A 19,637-nucleotide genomic window follows, 5' to 3' on the forward strand; every position below is an offset into this window, starting at 1 on the left:
GAATTGTAGTTCTAAATTTAGCAGCTATCAGACCAGATTTTGAAAACAAAAAACTGGGACATTTCACAAGCATGTTCACCAGCATAGAACATACAGACAGTGAGGCACTAAAGGGAATTATATGTAATTTTTACACACACTACCTTTGTTAACTAAATTGCTTCCTGCTACGAGCTGCAAACTAATCGTATAACTAATCGTGTACTTGAACAGATGAAAACGTATCTCCATGTGTGTTCAGTCCACCCTCTTTGAAAACCTGGACGTCTGCTAAATTTACTAACATTTACCTGGACAGAATGTGAAAAACTGAGGCATTGCCCAGCAAATGCAAGACACATGAATACCGTACAGTCATCAGACTTTAAAGAAGCTGTCATCTCCGAAGGGAGATGTATTCTTGACAAAAGACAGGGAACTGTTGGTAGGTATCAGTTCAACTCAGAGGAACACAGCAAACCTGGGTTTAAGGTGGTAGGTGCAACTAATCTCACACTTGCTGAACCCAAGTGGGGCCCGAACAGAAATACCTTTCAATGGAATTTGAAAGACAGTGTTTTGCTTTGTGCCTACTCAAGGCTGCGCTCTTCGCTATTAGCTTGGAACGCGATTGCGAACATTGGATGATATCTCATCAAGGAGCCTGAGGAACCCTAGTTTATGCTGCTTCCTCTCCTGCTCCCCACCAATCACCTCAACCGAGTGAAAATAGGATCCTCCAGCTCCCCACCAATCACCTCACACCTCTATTGATTGTAAATGGGATCCTTGTAGTGTTCAATAAAACTTCTCAGGGACCCATTTAACACTGTTTGCTTTCACACTGTCTGTGCACAAGGGTTGAGGTATTTTGAGCCTCTTCAAACCTCAATAACAGGAGAATCTCACCAGTGAATTAAAACCTGTTAAATTGTCACTGCTGGCAAGGAGAAGAAGTGCTATTAAGAGGAACTTTCAAAACTCTTTGTAGTGTTTTTAGGCTTCAAACATTTTTTATTAAGTCCATACAGAAACTGTGAAAAAGCATTATTTCCTCCACTCATAATTCCCTATATTTTAAACGGCACTGATATATTTTTGCATGATATACATTTAGCCCAACTTGACCAGAGGTCGGAGCGGGCGAGATCTGTGAGTCACGAGGTGCCCATACTTTTTTAATTTAACAGAAACAGTTTGCCTACTTTTTGTTAAAAGACAACCACCCTAAAACGGTTAATTCCAACAGTTAAGAAGCCTCAGCCTTAGTGAAAGGGAGGCACAGTCTCCTGTTCTGTGAAGCTGAGGGAAGGACTGACAAGAAACAAGCCTTCTTGCAGGGTAGGACTGGCCTATAGGTCTATCAGGCAGTGCTTGATGGACTGGCCAGACAGATCTCAGTGTGTGCTGGTTTCTTTAGCAGTTTGTTGGCTGGTTTTATGGAGTTTTTTTTACTGTTATTTTCCCTGATATTATTGCTGCATCGCCTGGAGCAAACATAAATGAATTCAGTAACGTATAGCCTGAGGAAAACCTACACAGGTAGTCTTTAAAAATTCTAAACTGTATTTGCAAATGTGGGCTATAGTTTTACCTATCATGTTCGCTAATGGGGGTCACTTTAATTTTGGTGCCCTGGCCTATTTTATTGTCCCAGTCCGGCCCTACCTTCTTGCCACTGTGCCTGCTGCCTTGAAGCTTTGTGATGAAGGATTAGTCTTTATGAGAGGTATTATAAGGGTGTTACAAGCTGAGCTGTGGGGTGCATGTCACTCATAAAAAATGTTTTCACAACGTGCAGTCTGCATTTTACTAAATGTCTATAGTGTGGAAGCACTTTAGCTTAATCCTAAATCCTTTTGTTCTTTTTGTGGCAGCCCCTTATAGTGTGTGTGATGTACGTTTAAAATAATGACTAACATATTCACATTACTTTATGTCACAGGCTGGAACGTCGCAATGGCGGAGGAGCGTCACCCCCTTGGCTCAGGGCCAGCAGATGAAAAATAAAATACTTTCCTGCAATTGTTTTATTTTTCATTTGCTGGCTCTGAGCCAGATCGTTAATGGAGGGGCGGGGCCTGGGCACGGGAGGGGGAGGAGGAGTGCTATGTGCACTTTTGAGTGCACATGTGTGTTTGGCTTGCCGTCTCAGGCCAGCCAAACACACATGCACACTTAGGTTTCTCCAGCCTGGCTGAATTGAACAGCCCGGGCTGGAGAAACAGAACAGACTCCCTGGTCTGAGCGGAGCGTCTTTTCAGCCCGCTCAGGCCAATCCCCACGATGAGAGCAGCACAGGGATTGCACAGGGAGTCTAATGCTGCCCCAGGGCCTGCTGGGACCAGAAAGTACGAGGCGCAACACGGGAAGCGGCCAGCAGCTCCAGGTAGGAGTTTATTTTTTATTATTAACACCCCCGTGCAATCCCCCTCCCGCACTCCCTCGCGCCCCCTCCACCCACACCCCACCTCTTCATTGTGTCATCTGCCACTGCTCGTGCACTATAAATACAGAAATTGTTACTCCGCACTGCGTCAGGATTCAATTCTGTAACTGTCTGGTTACACATACAGATGTTTGCGGTGAGTGCATTAACCAGCAGAAGTTTCATAACATAAAATGGTGCATTTCCCACTGATTAGTTTAACGTGCATTTATTTTTCTTTAAAGATGTGTGTTATTTTAGATGCAGTTACATGAAGGTGAAATAGTTCCAGAATATTTTGGTCTTTTTAGCCACGCCTTTGACCCTTCCCCTACGCTCACTGACTCCGCCCCATCACACCCAAGCTTACAGTTCCCAGACTTTTTTTTTGTGTGCACTTCGACCACTGAACTTGACACACGATATTTAAGGTTTACCTACCTTTGATTTCATGACTTCCAGCTAACTTTGGAAAGAGTCCAATATATGCTGCCGTTAACTTTATTTCCTTGCCTTCCGATGAAGTCACATGTCTCAGCAGGTGGGTCCTGTTGATTTTCAGAAGAGCCGTCATAACCTCCAGCTGCCTTGGAAGAAAGATTAACTAGAAATAACAGTAAAAAGGGAGTGATTTAAGTCTATCAGTTCAAATGTTAATTTTTTATTAAATCAGTCCACGTTCTCGGTATGCATCAGAGACAGACATTAAATCAAAAATAAAATACATTATGAAAACTGCCTAGAAGATGAAGAACTCTTTTCGTATCTCATTTAAGGAGGGACCAAATATTTTAGCCCTATTATGCATCTCTCAAAAAGGAAGCAGCGCGTGCTCCACTGAAGCACTCCTACAGCTACAACTCTGCCACAATCCGCTATGCTGAGTATAACACTGTCTCAGTTACTGTAAATGTGTATTGTAATGGCAAACTAATACAATACGGCTACGAAATACTATTAAGTTCCATTGTAAAAATGTGGTTGTTGTAAAATTAATCTTATAATAATTCCACATTTGTAAAATACGAATTTATCACCCCTAAGGGTATCCAGGCGCTGGGGGGCCGTCGGGGAGATTAAGTGAGCTACTGCCCAGAGTCACATGATGCTGAGCTGCTCCGGGGATTGAACCGTGAGCCCTGCGCTCCGGAGTCAGCCACTGTGGCCACTGCGCCACACCTCTCCCTAATCTTCGAAAACAGACAGCTTACTTTCGATTATAACTGTTTTGATTGGCTATGTGAATAACCCTATAGAAAGATTATGCCATCATAATATGAGTCTGCACTTTAAGCAAAATGATGGAATTAAAATATAAACTATTTACATGCCATTCCATTGGTAAAAGATTCAGACACACCATTGAGGTTAACATTTTAAGGCAGAGCCAACACCAACCGTGTCTGTTGACCAACCTTCGGTGGATGGATTATTAAGGGTATGATGGTGAATGGTGTGCAGGTTTGAGTGCAGGCATTCGAAGTGCAAATGGGAGCAGGGGCTGGTTTGTATCTCTTGAGAGCTGAGATGCAAGGTGTGATGGGGACAGGTGTGTGACGTGTGCATGGAATGAAGTGACAGGCACATGTAGCACAGGGTGTGATGGGGCATGCAGGTATGCAAGGATGGGTGTGAAGCAGTACAAAATGGTGGGGTTTTTGAGAATACAGGGTAGGGGTGCTGTATCAAGATGGCTTCGGGGTGTAGAGTTGTTGGAATGGTGTGTTTGAAGGTGGTTTATGGCTTGCATGTGTGTGAGTCAGTGAGGTTCCCCTGTTGCCTGTAGCATTGCTCTCTGTGACAGGGGCTAGAGGCTCCTTCATTCCTTTCTTCCTTTATTGCAGAGTGCTCTGACATAGGAAGTATGGGTGGTGTGGGGTGGGATGTACAGAGGACGGGAAGCACAGCTGTCCTTCTACAGGTGTGGTGGACCCTCATCCTTAGAGAGACCCTCATCCTTAGAGAGCTCCTTTTTCCAGTGTGACAGCACTGACTTCTTGTACAGCAGCTTCTTGGCAGTTGCACCCTGAACCCTGGCCCAGCTTCACATTCATCAAATACACCAGGCAGCTATGTGCTGCTCCGGGCTCAGTAAAGTCAGCCACAGAGAGAAGGAAATTGTGTTCTTCCAGGAAGGGAGGGAATGCCTTCCCACTCTCCTTGGTGGTGGGCACCAGAGTGACAGTGAGGCCCTACCTTCGTCTGTAGACACCCTGTTGCACAGTTTTGTTGGAGAACCACCTGGACACAGTAACAGCTAATCACTGCCACACACTAGCCGTGGAGCCCAAGGGGCAGTGCAACACTGCACGCATGACAATCAAAAGATGCTACCCACCATGAAAGATTGTGTGCCGGGCTTGGCACTATGTGTGCCTTCACAATGCACCCCTCACATATCAAAAGAGGACGTGCAGGAGTCACTGACACTTTAAGGTGGGATGTGTCTCCAAGGGGAAATGTATAACTGTTCTAACAAAGAAATTGCATGTGAAGAGGAAAAACACGACATTATTCACAGTTGAATCAACCAGTGACTGATGAATGCCGGCTGATCTCTCCATGAGTGACACAACAACTAATGCCTGGCAGGGGCTGATCTATCAATCTTGAGTCTGTGTATTTATGGCGTGACCTCTCCTAGACAGCTAAGGCTGACAGTGATTTAAAAAAGACTTAAGGTGTTATATGTGCTTTTGCTTAATGTACTTGCTAATCAATGAGGGTAGATGGGCTTTACCAAATTTGTAGAATTGCAATAATCCTCTAACTCGTGAGAAAATTTAGAAATCAAAAATGTGTCAAATCCTCAACCGCTTTTAAGATTTGTGTTTTATTGGGGGGCGTGGCTTGCGCGCCGCTGCGAGATGGCGGATCGCGCTTGAGCTCCGTAAAGAGCAGGGGCCGACGGAGACATTTCTGCCGCTGAGGAATGCCCTGTTCAGCGCAGAGGATGACATCCTGCCTGGGAAACTGCCGTGTACGCCACGAGGGTCTTTTCTGGTGATGAAGAGTGGCCAGACTCCATATTTCGGCATTTTGAGGTGGCGCTTCATGTCTGCACGAGCGGCCGCCATTTTGTTTCTTCTGTGAGGGAGTTTGTACTATCACCTCTTCACGACGACGCTACTGGTCTGTCCTGTCAGGAATGGAGGCATACAGGAGCTGGTGACGTTTTTTCACTTTTCTTGAGTTTATTTTGTTTTTTTCTGCCGCCTATTGTAGTGCTGCCCACTGCGTGTTTTTTTTTGTGGGTCCTGCTACTTTATTTTTCATCAGACGCACTGCCACTTCCCTATGTGAGACTTCCTTGCTCTTGGCCTGATTTTGGTTGTTTTCAGGTGTCGGTGTGTGCCTACTGGCGCCTGCAGCACGTGAGTTTTTTTTTTTTTTTGTGTGGTGTTTTTTTCTGACGGGGATCGCCTGCCATAATCTCTACTCGGCTCTTTTGATGCAAGTACATTATTCTTTCCTGTTCATTTTTCCTCTTGCACATTGAGTGTTTTACAGCCCCTGACATTTCTTGCTCTCGCTCTATCTGTGGAGGTGTATTTTGTTCCTGTGGAGGTGGTTTGCCCTATGGCTGAGAATATGGCCCCTTCACCGAATGCTAAAGACGTTAAGGACTCTAAAGCATCTCAAACAGGTATCCCCAACTCCTGAGTCTGCTCCTAAAGACACTAATTCGACTCTTGAGTCCATCCTGACGCGCCTTAATGAGGTCTATGAAATTGCGCAGTCTACTAAGACAAATACAGATTTACTGCAGGTGGAGGTATTAGCCATCAGGAATGATTTCAAGGCCCTTTCCCTTCGTGTCTCAGGTACAGAAGCACGGATTAGTGGCGCAGAGGATACCATGCAAAAGCACTCTAGATCTCTCATGCAGATAGAGCGTTCCATGGCAGCATTGAGGAAAGACCTCACTGAACAAGAGGATCGTAATCGTAGATCCAACCTGCGTATTTTTGGTCTTCCAGAGGAGGTTGAGAAAGATTCATCTTCCATGATTGAGTTTCTTTATCAATGGATTCCATCTACACTACAAATTTCTTTCAATAAAGATTTTGAACTGGAACGGGCACACCGTGTCCCCTCCTTTCGCCCCAAGTCTGCTACGCAACCAAGGGCGATAATTTTTAAACCGCTGCGTCATCAACATACAGAGCAGATTTTGGCCCATATGCGGAAGGTTAGAGCTGTCTCTTGGAATGGCCATCGTATCTCAATTTCTCAAGACTTTGCCAGGGACACGGTGATAAGGAGAAAGGGTTTTCTTAATCTCCGGAAGCGTTTGTCTGAGATGAATATCCCCTTCTCTTTTGCTGGTCCCTCAAAATTCCGCATTACTTTCAAAGGTCGTGTCAGGATTTTTGACGAACCTGCGGATTTGGCCTCGTTTTTGGATAATCAGATGGAGTTGCAGATGGATCTTCAAACAGGGGCTTCACATGTTCCTGGTTCTTCTGGCACCTGATGTGGCTATATATATTGCGTTGTTTTTTGTCTTTGTCAGATCTATTAAGTCTAGCTGCTTTTAGATCTGCGCGGTGGTCTTTATGCTCATTGGGTTTGACGTATTTTTGTCGTCTCTTGGTGTTTCCCTATTATCGGTATGATGTGTTGGTCTTTAGTGTTGTTAGTTTTACTGTATAAACCTTTTAATTTTTTGTGGTAGCTTTTCTTGTTGGCTTGACTTCACTCCTGTTCACGTGTCGTCTTGTTACTCCTTGCCTCCCCGGTTTGTCTCTCGACGTATTAGGTCATGGTCCTTTTCCTCTCCCGTTGCATGTCTTCGTTAGGTGCGTCGATTTTTGTGGTAAAGTTGGTTTATCTTATCCCTTTGTGGTCGGTCTTTTTGCTTCATGTTTGTTTCCTGTTATTCCGTATTTTACGGAGTAGGTCATTGTGTTTTCCGTTGCGTTATCAACGTGTTGTTGTATGGTGTGTCTAGGTGTTTTAAGCATATATGTTTACTAGGTGTTTATTTATGGCTATATTTAGAGTTAATATGTGATGTTCATATAGGTGCTAGTTATACCTACTTTATTGATTTTTTGTCATTGAGTGTTTTGATTACATTGTGTTATTAATTGTCTTTTTCGAGTAGATTAGTTTTTTATAGATGCCTTGTACTTGATAGATTTATGCCTCTCTTATCTACATGTTCTCTTACTTAGGCAAGCATATTTATTCTGCTAATTTGTGTGTATATGGCTTTATTTACTCATGATCAGTTATTTATAAGATTGCATATAGATTTTACACATTTATATATAGTATTAGGTCTCTTATTTAACTGCCATAGGGATTCATTGACTGTAATATTGATAGAAGGTTATATACCGTTTTTTACTATGTTTCACTTATTTTTCTCATATTGTATCATATAGTATGCTTTAGATTGTATTTCTTGTTTTTCTTCATTATGTTCCTTTTTCTCTTGATAGAGTCTGCTTTGGTATGGTTCTACCTATAATATTGTTATTTTTTAGTTCACTTTCCATCAGCTCTTATTGCCTGAAAGTGCTTTCTTTCTCTATCTTTCCTGCTCTTACCGTTCTTTATGATTCATTTTAGTTGTTATGTATACATTAATTTGGTCAAACGTGTTGCCTTTATAGTCTCTCATTTAGCTTTGTTTTCTAAGTAGCTATCATTAATTCCAGTTCTTAGCTTTTAGATAGTCTTCCCTTTTAATGTATAATCAGTTATGCACTGTTCTGGGGCTTTTTATGCCATTGTTGTTACTCCTCCTGTTGGCCCTCGCTCTTTTTCCCATGTCCCCCCTTGTATGATTTTGGTCTCTTCCAGACCTGCCGGATGGGCCCTTCTCTCTCTCTTTCTGCGTATTCTCTTGCTGTCCTTTTCCTCTTCTTTCCTTTTTTCTCTTCGGATTTCCTCTTTGGTCTCACCCTGTTGTGTGTTGGCTGTTGATGTCTGCTGGTTAGCTCTCCTGGTTGTTGCGCTTCATATGTCACATATGGAATATCTTTTTTTCCTAATATTGGTTCTATGTCTGGACTAAATATACTTTCCCTTAATGTTAAAGGGTTAAATCATCCAGTAAAAAGGTCAAAGATTTTGGACTACTGTAAGTCTCTTTCTTCGGATCTCGTCCTTTTTCAGGAGACAAAGCTCTCTGCCAAGGAGGCGTTGTTTCTGAAGAAAGAGTGGGTCTCTGATGTTGCTTGTTCGGATGCTTGTGGTAAAAGGAATGGGGTAATTACCTTAGTTTCTAAACACTCTGGGTTATCTATCGTTTCCTCTGAACAGGATTCAGAGGGACGTTGGTTACTATCTAAGGTGTCCAATGGTAATGCTGACTTATTTGTCATGAATATTTATGCCCCCAACAAGGATGACCCGTCCTTTTGGAATGCTATCACCAAACAGCTCGAGGATACCCCTCACTCTGACAATCTTATTGTAGGTGGTGACTTTAACTTGCCAATGGACCCTATCTTGGATAGGAATTCTGCCTTTAACTTTCGTCCCCCTAAAGCACACAAACAAATGACTAATATGTGTTCTCTTACCCATCTTCAGGATGTTTGGCGTCTTCATAATCCCACTGGTAGTGACTTCTCCTTTTTTTCTTCCCCTCATTCGTCCTTTTCACGCATTGACTATCTTTTGGTTCACTCTTCTTTGGTTCAATCTTCTTCTTCTCCGCTTATCCACCCTATTTTAGTTTCTGATCACGCCGCAGTGACACTTACTCTTACGTCCTTTGTCCCTAGGGCACGAGCTCGTTCGTGGAGACTCAACACAGAAATCTTACATGATGAGTCCTTGGTGCGAGAGTTTTCTAATGACATTGAGACTTTTTTTTATTGAGAATGTTGGGTCGGTCAGTTCCCCTGTTGTTCTTTGGGACTCTTTCAAATGTACGTTCCGTGGTCAGGTCATTAAATGTATGTCAAGGAGAAATGCAGCCATTAAAAAGGAACTCACGGACTTAGCAGATGAGATCAAACGTCAGGAATCCCTTTTTCGACATTCTCAGGAGAAGACCTGCCTCCAATCTATTAAGAATTTAAAGTATTCGTACAATACTATAGTCACTAAGAGAGCTCATATTGGCCTGCAGGCTCAGAAATCTAAGAGACTGTTGTTAAAAAATCGTGCAGGCAAGATTCTTGCAGCCACTTTAAAGTTTCAGGAATCTTCTTGTAATACTTTCCAAATTCCTTCTATTACTGACCAGCTTGGTAAGAAAAAATTTCAAACTGCAGAAATCCTTGATGTTTTCCGCGATTTTTATAATAACTTATATACCCCGTCGGCTCAAGCTTCTTTTGAACAATGTCAGGAGTTCTTGAAGTCGGTTCCTTTGAAAGTTGTTTCGGAGGAAGATAATCAATCATTAAATTGCGCGATTACTTCTGATGAAATCATTTCCGCGATCAAAGCTACTCGGTCTGGTAAAGCTCCTGGTCCTGATGGTTATCCTATTGCGTTTTATAAAACCTTTATTCCCGTGCTTGTCCCGAAACTCCAATCCGTTTTTGATGCTTTTATTAAGGATGGTTCTGTGTCTGGTTCCGCGGCTGATGCTACTATTGTAGTTATCCCCAAAGAAGGGAAGGATCACGCAGATCCCAAAAATTTTCGTCCCATTTCCCTTCTTAACATGGAAGCCAAGATTTTTGCTAAAATTCTAGCTAAACGTTTAGAGTCCTTTATTCCCCAATTGGTTCATCCTTCACAAACAGGTTTCGTAAAGGGGCGTCTTGCACGGGATAATATTCGTACTTTTTGTCATATTCTTGGTGCCGCTAAGCGATCTAATCTTCCGGCGGCAGCCTTGGCCCTTGACGCTGAAAAGGCCTTTGATAAGGTCTCTTGGCCTTTTTTAAGAGCTGTTCTATGTGCACATAATCTTGGTGAGTCCTTTATTCGTATGGTTATGTCTCTTTACTCCCGTCCTAGGGCTAATATACGGGTGAATGGTGCTACGTCTTCCTTTTTTAACCTGTGTCAGGGCACTAGACAAGGGTGTCCTTTGTCCCCTCTCTTATTTTTGTTATCCATTGATCCTCTCCTCAGAATGATTGACTCGCATCCAGATATTAAGGGGTTCTCTTTTGGGTCTCATCAATTAAAAACAGCTGCATACGCAGATGATGTTCTCATTTTTTCTGATGATATTGCACTGGCCATTCCTGCTATTTCGGATACGATTGCTCTTTTTTCAAAAGTCTCAGGATACACTCTGAACAAAGATAAGGCAGAGATGTTTCCTTTAAATGCTTATTGCTTCTCCTCTCATATGGGTTCGGCGGGCTTTAAATGGCAATCTAAACAGCTAAAATATCTGGGTATCCATTTCTGTTCCACCCTATATGCTACGGCTATTTACAATGAATCCCAAACTATTCTTAAGGTGAGACGTCTCTTAGAAAATTGGTCTCCGAAGCATATTTCTTGGTGGGGCCGTATGCAGACCCTTAAAATGATGATCACTCCTATTATTAATTTTGTTTCCTCTATGCTTCCAGTAAGGCTTTCTGATTCCTTCTTTCATGAACTTGATTTGCTTACTTCTAAATTTTTATGGAATGATAGAAGGGCTAGGATTGCTTATAAATTTTTACGGAAATCTTATGATATGGGCGGCTGTAATTTTCCTGATTGGGGGAAGTATCAAACTGCTTTTCTGGCGTCCCAGGGTGCCCTTTGGTTTTCTTCTACATCTATTCATGCTCCAGCATGGTTGACAAGAGAACAGGAATTGGCCTCCCCACTGCCGACTGCATCCTTTTTAACCACAAACACCCTTTCTATTCCATTCTCTCGCTCTATTATTTTAGACACTATTGCTGCGGTTCGTAAGGTTGATAAGAGAGTAGCAATTCCATTACATAAAACTAGATGGTCGTCTATTTGGCGCAATTCTAAAATCAAAATTAATATTGACCCTGAGTTGATGTCTTACTGGGCTGGGAAGGGTGTTTCACTTGTTAAATATCTCTATGATTCTAATAACGATCCTTCCCCTTTCTCATCCCTTGCTCAACATTTCTCTTTATCTAATTTAGATTTTTATACTTTTCTTAAGATTAAGGTTGCACTTGCTAAATTACACCTTCATCCTTCTTCCCCTACGATTACGCTTTTTCAGCTTTGGATTAGGACTGGTCACGTTGCGTCTCGGATTTACAAATTTTTATCGTCCTCTTCACTCCCCTCCCAAACTGTCACACAGCAAAAATGGGTACATCATTTTGATCAGAGTGTTACTGCTCATATCTCTCCTGATACCTGGCAAAATATTGGTAAATTTTCTCTTCGTAACAAAATTGCCCCTTCCCTAACGCAGTCTAAGTTTTTCTCTATTAATCTTCTTCACTGGACTCCCATTCGTCTGCATTCACTTAATCTTAAAGAAGACAATTTGTGGTGGAGCTGCGGGCTTTTACCAGGTGATTTTCAACATATGTTCCTTGATTGTTCCCTTCTCCATTCCTTTTGGGATTTAGTTCACAAACACCTCATGCTCATCTTTAACATCAAATTCCAGCTGTCTTTTCCATTAATTATTTTGGGTCCGTTGGCGTCCCCAGTCCCTCTGCCTTTAGATCCCATGGAGTTACAGATGTTGGACCTCTTGTTAACTATTGCAGTCAAAGTAATTCTCATGGAGTGGAAATCCTTTTCGTCCGTCTCTTATCATACTTGGTGGGCTTGGGTTTCCTTTCTACGTAGTGCTCATACGTCAGTGGACCATGCTCATCTTTCTCCTTCTATTTCCTCTGGTGTTTGGAAAGCCTTAGATTCATACATGGAGTTGGCCTCTGAAGGGTTGGTGGCGCAATTTCCCTTTGATTTGTCTGGTTAGTGTTGTCTTGTGTTGGGTGATTCCTTTGGAAATCCTCTCCTCTTCCGTTTCTCCTCTCTGTCTCTCTTTCTCTTTCTTCTTCTCTTTCCTACTCTTTCCGCCTTTGCTTTCTTCCTTTCTTCTCTTCCCTCTTTTCCCTAATTTGCCATCTGTGGGTGATACTTTTGATATATTTCTTTGCCAGATATCATTTTGGGTCTTCCCTCCTTAAGTAACTTATTTATCTGATATCTGCAGATTAATGAATGACATTGATTTGCTTCCCTATTAATTAGTTTTATCATAATGTATTTATTACCTTATTGTCCGATATCAATTGTATCACTTTGGCCTGTATCTTATGTTTCATATTGCGCTTTTAAAATAATAAAATTCTTTTGAAATGAAAAAAAAAGATTTGTGTTTTATTATAAACACACATTTCTTGGATATGGTCAATGATGCTCATTGCTAACTATTTTAAACCATCTGGCTGCCATTCTATATCCTCATCAAAGTCCTGACTGCATGCACAAGAGCTTCCAAAGCTAAAAGAAACTGCATAGCAGTGGTGGTTGGATAATTTCAAGGAGATGCCACCTATGTATGCATCAAATGTATAAAGGAAGCAACCACTTAATAAGGGTAGACCTACAACCTGAAAAAACAAGTAGCAAAAGTAGACAGCTAGGACTGAATGCACCCATTCCTTGAGGAAATTTGATTACGGCTCCATCTTGCGTATTGACACCATTGTGATGTTGCCCTCACTCAGGCACCGACGACCTTCGTAGCGTTTCTTCGTACTCTGAACTGTAACATGTTAAATGAGCTTTTTCCTTTTCCTCTGAGCAAGGTACATTCTGGGACCCGGCTCGAAGCAACTAATTTCCGTGATAACCATCTATTGACCCTTGGTGATCCTTCTCTGCCTTCCCTTTGTTTTACGAATCACCACCTGCATCAAGCAAACACGTCCTGTTGTAAAATTAATTAAACTTAGGAATGCTCATGCCACCTGGCCTATAGGGTCAGGTAGAGAACACGACCCTAGGGAAGGAATTTCTATTACCTGTTATCCTGTATCTTGTAAAAGGAATGTTTGCTAGTGGATGACATGTTTTTTTTGCACATTGAGGGCGTTGTTGCTTTAGGGGATTTAAGCGCTATAAAAGACTGTGAGCCAGGGATTGAAGTGGCAGTCTCCTGAGAACCTACCACTGATGTACTTCTAGGACAACTGTACCAGGCTGCAGCTAATAAATTGAAGTTCTTATTCCAACAGAGTGTTCCGTGTCTCTGTACAATTAAGCAGGCGAACTCAGAAGATTTCAGGCGTACCCTGCGCCGCCAGGCCTAATTCAGCCTGGTTCTTCATCCTGACATCGATTTTGCTAGAAACACCCATTTTCATCAAGACCAGTCAACTTTTTCAGGTCATGTCCAGTGGGTAGTGGTTCACAAAGCTATTGGCACAGAGCTGTTCAGTGATTCTTCATGCAGTTCAGATGGCAGTCATGTCCCCATCATTCGGTTGCCAATTCATACTGCATGTAGCCCCCTCTTAAGAGTTCGCTATTGCTTCATCGGAGTAGAACGTGTGTTTCCTTTATTGTCTCTATGTCTCCTTCCGGTCTTTTATCATTATGCAATCCGTTTCTTCTAGTTTCTATATTTTGTTTGTGCAGTTTAAATCACTCTTATTGTAGCCAATCTAAATACACCACATGTGACCCGCCACTACAGGAAGAAGAGATTAACGGGAGACTGACACCCAGGGCAGGACTGGCATAGCAGACATCAGGCATTTCCCCGGGCGGCTGGAAGGGTGGGAGCTAGTTTTGGAGTGGTGGGGGGGGCGATTTTCTTACTGGGGAAGGTTTTGCACCAGTGCTGCAATATCGGCCCCCAGTAACAAAAGAAGCAATGCTGAGGGCCGGTTTAGTTAAGCAGCAGTGCTTCACACTTGCACCCATGACCACCTCCTGCCCCCTCAGCCACGTCCTGCGCGAGCCGGTCCAATACATTTTCAAGGGCTGCTTTGTGTCCTCAGTCCGGCCCTTCTGACACCTCAGTGGTTCTGGGAAAGCAGTGGTGCAAAGACGCCCAACTATGTGGCATGATGAAGGCGAGCAGCAGCTCCTTTAGGTAGAATGATCGATGGCCTTAAAATGCCATCGATTTGCCAAATCGGTCATGGAACAGTCTGCTATCCATGGAACACTACGTACTTAAATGACTAAGTCAACCATGTGTAGCATCCTGTAGTAATGTAAGGAGGACCTAAGGGAACACTCTGATTAAATGAGATTGGATTACTAGTTTCGGGGTCCATTAAATAACATGGAATATTGGCCACCCACATTTCTCAGGGTGCAATGCTTTTTCTGTGTTTTCCAGGTGTTCAGGTTCAGTGTCAGCAGGAACTCTGGCCACTTACTCTCCCCATGGTGACAGAGCTCTCCGGTCACCACCAAGTACTATGTCAACAGGGATCGAACTTAGTAATGCTAGAGATATCACAAGCAGCTACTCAGGAAAAGGTTGCTACACTTACTCTTATCTACACCATTGGGCTGTTTTCTCTGCTTCTACTCCTCCATGCTGTACGAAACCTTTTGGTGCACGCAGCTTAGTAGAACACTGCAACAAATGCATAGTTAAATAAATTCATCTGGTTAACCTGAGGAACAAACCTGTGGCATACTGTGCACTAGCTGGAGAATTTGTGTGTAGTTCGGTCCCCCAATAAAAAACTTGGTTGAAACTTGCAAATTATCTTCTTCTAGCTGGATGGACAGTTTGCCTTCCGAATCACTCTTTGAATGGTTTACCTAATAGAAATAAGAAATAAAAACAACGTTTGAATTACTACCAGCACATTTCAAATTAGTACATTTTTTAATGTAAATGAGAAACAAAAATCAATCACTGTGTAAAAGCTAACAGTGTAATCGTATACAACGCTAGAACACCTCGTTCACAAGTTTGGCATCCGACGAGAGGGAAACACCGAATCACTTCTTTTAGAACACCTTTTCACGTTAATCAACCACATCTCACTATCAGTAGATAAAGACCTCCAGTTCCCTTCTCTATGACTTCCCTCATGTATTTAAGCCTAATACTCACAGAAGAATCGTTTGTTATCATTGCAGAACATCCCCAGACGAAGGCAACCATGCCGAAATGCATTGGGATTACTAAGAGCCATTAATCAATCATAATGCATTCTGGGAGTTGAAGTGTATGAAGTTTGAAACGATAACTATAGAATTGTGATGCAACAATTTCAATAAAGACACAATCTTTTTGGACAAAGAATTCGTTCTCAACAACGATTTTGATTGATCAGAGAAACCTTCACAGTAAGGACTGCACAACCAGTGCCCAGGGGACATACCCCACTTGCATGGGGATGCACCCAGTTTCAAATATTAAACAGAACCATGAACCAAAGTAATCTGTGATGTGTGTCTGTTTTTAGAAAATATGCTTAAAAGGGCAGGAAAAACGCAGTCCGCATTTCATCTGCCCAGCTGCAGGAGCATGGAGGGGATAGGATAAGGATGAAAAAAAGAGGGATCAACAAAATTATGCTAAAATTTAATTTTAGAGCCTTAGCCACTGGTTTGTGGCAAAAAGAGCAGGTGAGGCAGTAGTAACAATGTGTTACAATAGAAATAAATAGAATGTAAAGCAAAAGCACTGCTGGTGGCAGTGCTTAATTTGTAAAACAAATGCCAGGGGCCCTAGTCAGGAGGCCACTGCAACCTGCACCACCCATTGCCCCTGTCAGCGCTGCCAGTGACAGTATTAACACAACTACTAAACACCAAATTTCTACAAGTGTAACAATTAAGACTCGTTTCATAAGGCTTTATTCCGAGCTTAAAACACAAGTCCATAAAAGCAAAGCAAATACACAACAAATACAATAAACATATCACATTATAAAATTGCGGACAGGTTACATGATTAAAACATTTAAATAATTAAAAAAGCATACCAGGCCTTGCTTTGATAGCTGATAGGAGGAAGGTGGCAGTAAAAAAGCATACATCAGGATATGATTTAAAAAGCAACTTCATAGCATCTTGTATATTCCTAACTCCATATTTTAACAGGATAGGTTTGAGATAGGCTTGACGATAATTATCATAAAGGTTACATAACAGAAGAAAGTGCATGGTGCTTTGAGCTGATACGTTGTCACATGGGCATGGGCCTACCGGATGTTTTTTAATACACGGGTAGGCCACCAGATGATGGACTATCCCAAACCTTAATCTGGTAATAACATACCTATGGGAGGGTCGAGTAACTACGCTCAGATACGGCTGAAATCCCTCGTTTTCACAGAATCTGCCGTAAAACATACATTTACTTAAGTTACTACTGGTCCTTTCCCGTTGCTCTAGCTTAAAATTCATAAAACCCGACTTCATCACTTCTTTAGACAAACTGGAGGGGGCGTTACAGTCATCTTTAAGTCTGATACCATAAATCTCTATATAACAATTTATGACATATTTAATCCAGGGAATTTTTAGATGGCCATCAGTGGAGACCAATAATTGCTCTACTTAGGGAGGTCTCTTCTTTTAACCAGACGGAACGCCACAACATTAAGGGCCTTAGTGCCAGTAAATCAGAGAGGTGGAAGATACCTAGCTCTCTGTGAGCCAAATCATTGGTAGCTGATTTAGGCAAACATAGCAGCCTTTTAAGAAAGAGGTTTTCCTCCACTTGCAGGTTCCCTGCCTTGATATGCCCCCACACTCCGGCTCCATAAAGGGCCACCAATAAACATCTCATTTGAAAGATCGTCAGCATATCTATAATCCGTTTATCTCCGATATTAGTTGCAAATTTAAACACCCCATGCGAGCTTTTTGCCATCTTAGCCTGGACACTGTTGATCTCGCTGGTCCAGCTGCCCGATTTAGAAAAAGTGATGCCGAGATAGTTAAAAGACTCCACTGTTGACACCTTATGACCTTCTAAGAAGAAGGCATGGAGTTTTTTACATGCCACACCACATTCCATAATAAAAGTTTTTGTCTTGTTAATCAACAGCTTCCTGTCGTTGATGAACAGTAGGAACCTGTCCATCAAACGCTGTAGGCCAATGGGGGTCCTAGACAAAATTACAGAGTCGTCCGCGTAAAGAAGTACGGGGACGCTGAAATCGTTAATTTTTGGTGCGTCAGCCACAACCTCCTTTAAAACTGAGTCCACTTTATTAATAAAAAGAATAAAAAGTAAATGGGCAAGCACACACCCTTGTCTAATTCCCCGTCTAACACTGAACTTGGGGGTACACTCCCCAGCCTGACCATAGCGAACACTAGAATTTAATTTAGCATAGAGTCTCGCTAAGAAATAAACAATAGACTCTGGTGCCCCCATTTCCAATAGCGTGGTCCATAAGATATTATGATCCACCATATCAAAGGCACTACTCAAGTCTGCAAAGCAGAGATAGAGAGATCCTTTTTTTGCCTTGGTATATTTCCCTATAATTAAGTCAAGGTTGAGGCATTGTTCTAATGTTCCTCTGCCCTTCCTGAAGCCATATTGGGAATCAGCCAGGATATTATTGGACTCGGCCCATTCTTCTAACCTAACCATGAGTACCCGGCTCATGATTTTCACCGAGGAGTCCAGGAGGGAAATTGGGCGGTAGTTCTTTGCATCCCCTCTGTCTCCTTTCTTATAGATTGGTACAATAATGGATTCCTCCCAGGTGTGTGGAACCCCGGTGCATACAGCATTGTTGAATACCTCTGTAAGCAACGGGCCCCATATCTCTGGTACTGTTTTGTATACATCGATAGGAACCCCATCTGGTCCCTGGGCCTTCCCACCCCTGCTAGATTTGATACTATCCCACACTTCGGCGGTAGTGATATCCAAAGGTATGACAGGCCACCTGTCATCATAGAGTTCTCCATTTCTAGCCGAATCAAAAATCAGGGAGAAATGGGTGACCCAACTCTCCGAACTAACATTTGCTGTTAGTTCGGGAATCTTATCAACCTTTAGAAAGGGACTATTAACTGTTGCCCAAAATAATGAAGAATCCGCATTAGAGGCTGCTTGATCCAATTTATCCCATGCCTCTTGTCTTAGTTCTATTTTCCTAGACTTAATAGCGGTCTGGTAAATCCCTCGTAATTCCCTAATGGTTCCAATATCTCTCTTCTCTGCTGACAATGCTAATTTGAGCCTTTTAAGTGCAGTAGTGCAGGTATGGTCAAACCATCCCTTATGCTGGAGTTTCCTACCCTTATGAGATACAGTGAAGTTGCTATCTATAGTTAAATTAATATTGTTAAAAGTATGCACGATTTCGGCATTTCCTTCCTCACTTTCTAAAATTGTAACAATTTCCGTAAGACATTTTGACACAATGGCATTAGACTGAATGTCTGCTTTATTACCTTTCCATCTGATACGAATACCATTAGGGCGATGGGGCTCGACATTGGTAATGGTACATGGAATATACACAGGTCGTTCCTTCCATAAGGTTATCTCAGCAGTGATACAATTATGATCACTGATTAAGTTATCCACAACTACAGGGGTTGAACACCATGGACCAATACCAGATGATATACAAATAAAATCAATCACTGTGTTAGCGTTCCTACCCGTGTAAGTGGGGACAACTTCACCTGAGTGATTAGCCTGATTAGCCAGTATTTCCATGTCATATGTGGTTAAAATTTTGTTCAGAGAATTACCATAAGAGTTGTGAGGGAAGTGAGAAACACCATCCCCCCAATGGTTAATAAAGCCACATACCCTTTGAGCGGCAAAAGGACACACCACTGTATTAAAATCTCCTACCCAAATGATATCAAAAACAATTTCAAATTTAGTTACAATATCTTCCATAGCGGATTCCAATGCAAGTACAACCTGGTACCTTGAATGGTCAAAGACATTATTATAAAAATTAATTAAAAGGATATTCCTGTCCTGCTCCTGTTGAAGCCATAAAATCTGGAAATGTGCACCAACCAAAACATGTTTTTTAACTTTGATGGGTATATCTACAGAAATCAAAACCAATAACCCACCCTTTGCTCTGCCCGACGATGAGGCCACAGCTGGTAAATTAAAAGAAACAAAACCATTGTAATTGATTGGGTCAACACACCAGGTTTCCTGGAAACATATAATGTTAAAAGTATTAATAAATTCTACCCATCCCAGGCAAGTGACCTTAGATGAGAGTCCCGCGATATTCCAGCTAGCGATCGAGCAAGCACTCTGTCTCCGGGGTCTGGGAGAGGGTATGGGACTAGTAAGATCAGAAGGCATAGAACTACAAGGCTGGTCCCCGGACAGGGGGGCGCAGTTCTCTCTTTCACAGTGACCAGTCTTCCCACTGGT

The 19,637-nt window shown here is 42.3% G+C and overlaps 1 protein-coding gene across 1 annotated transcript in view; it reads right to left on the minus strand.

The window, feature by feature from the left end:
* Nucleotides 1-19,637, minus strand: part of APOLTP (apolipoprotein lipid transfer particle homolog) — a 1,292,669-nt gene that overhangs the window by 232,805 nt on the left and 1,040,227 nt on the right. Inside the window, exons 54-55 of the mRNA XM_085632129.1 lie at nucleotides 14,927-15,064; nucleotides 2,849-3,011 (exon numbers count right to left, since the gene is read on the minus strand). Coding sequence (XP_085488255.1) covers nucleotides 2,849-3,011; nucleotides 14,927-15,064 — 301 coding nt within the window. The remainder of the gene's footprint in view (nucleotides 1-2,848; nucleotides 3,012-14,926; nucleotides 15,065-19,637) is intronic.

Source organism: Triturus cristatus, chromosome 10, assembly GCF_964204655.1.
Source record: "Triturus cristatus chromosome 10, aTriCri1.1, whole genome shotgun sequence".
NCBI classification, from domain to species: Eukaryota; Metazoa; Chordata; class Amphibia; order Caudata; family Salamandridae; genus Triturus; species Triturus cristatus.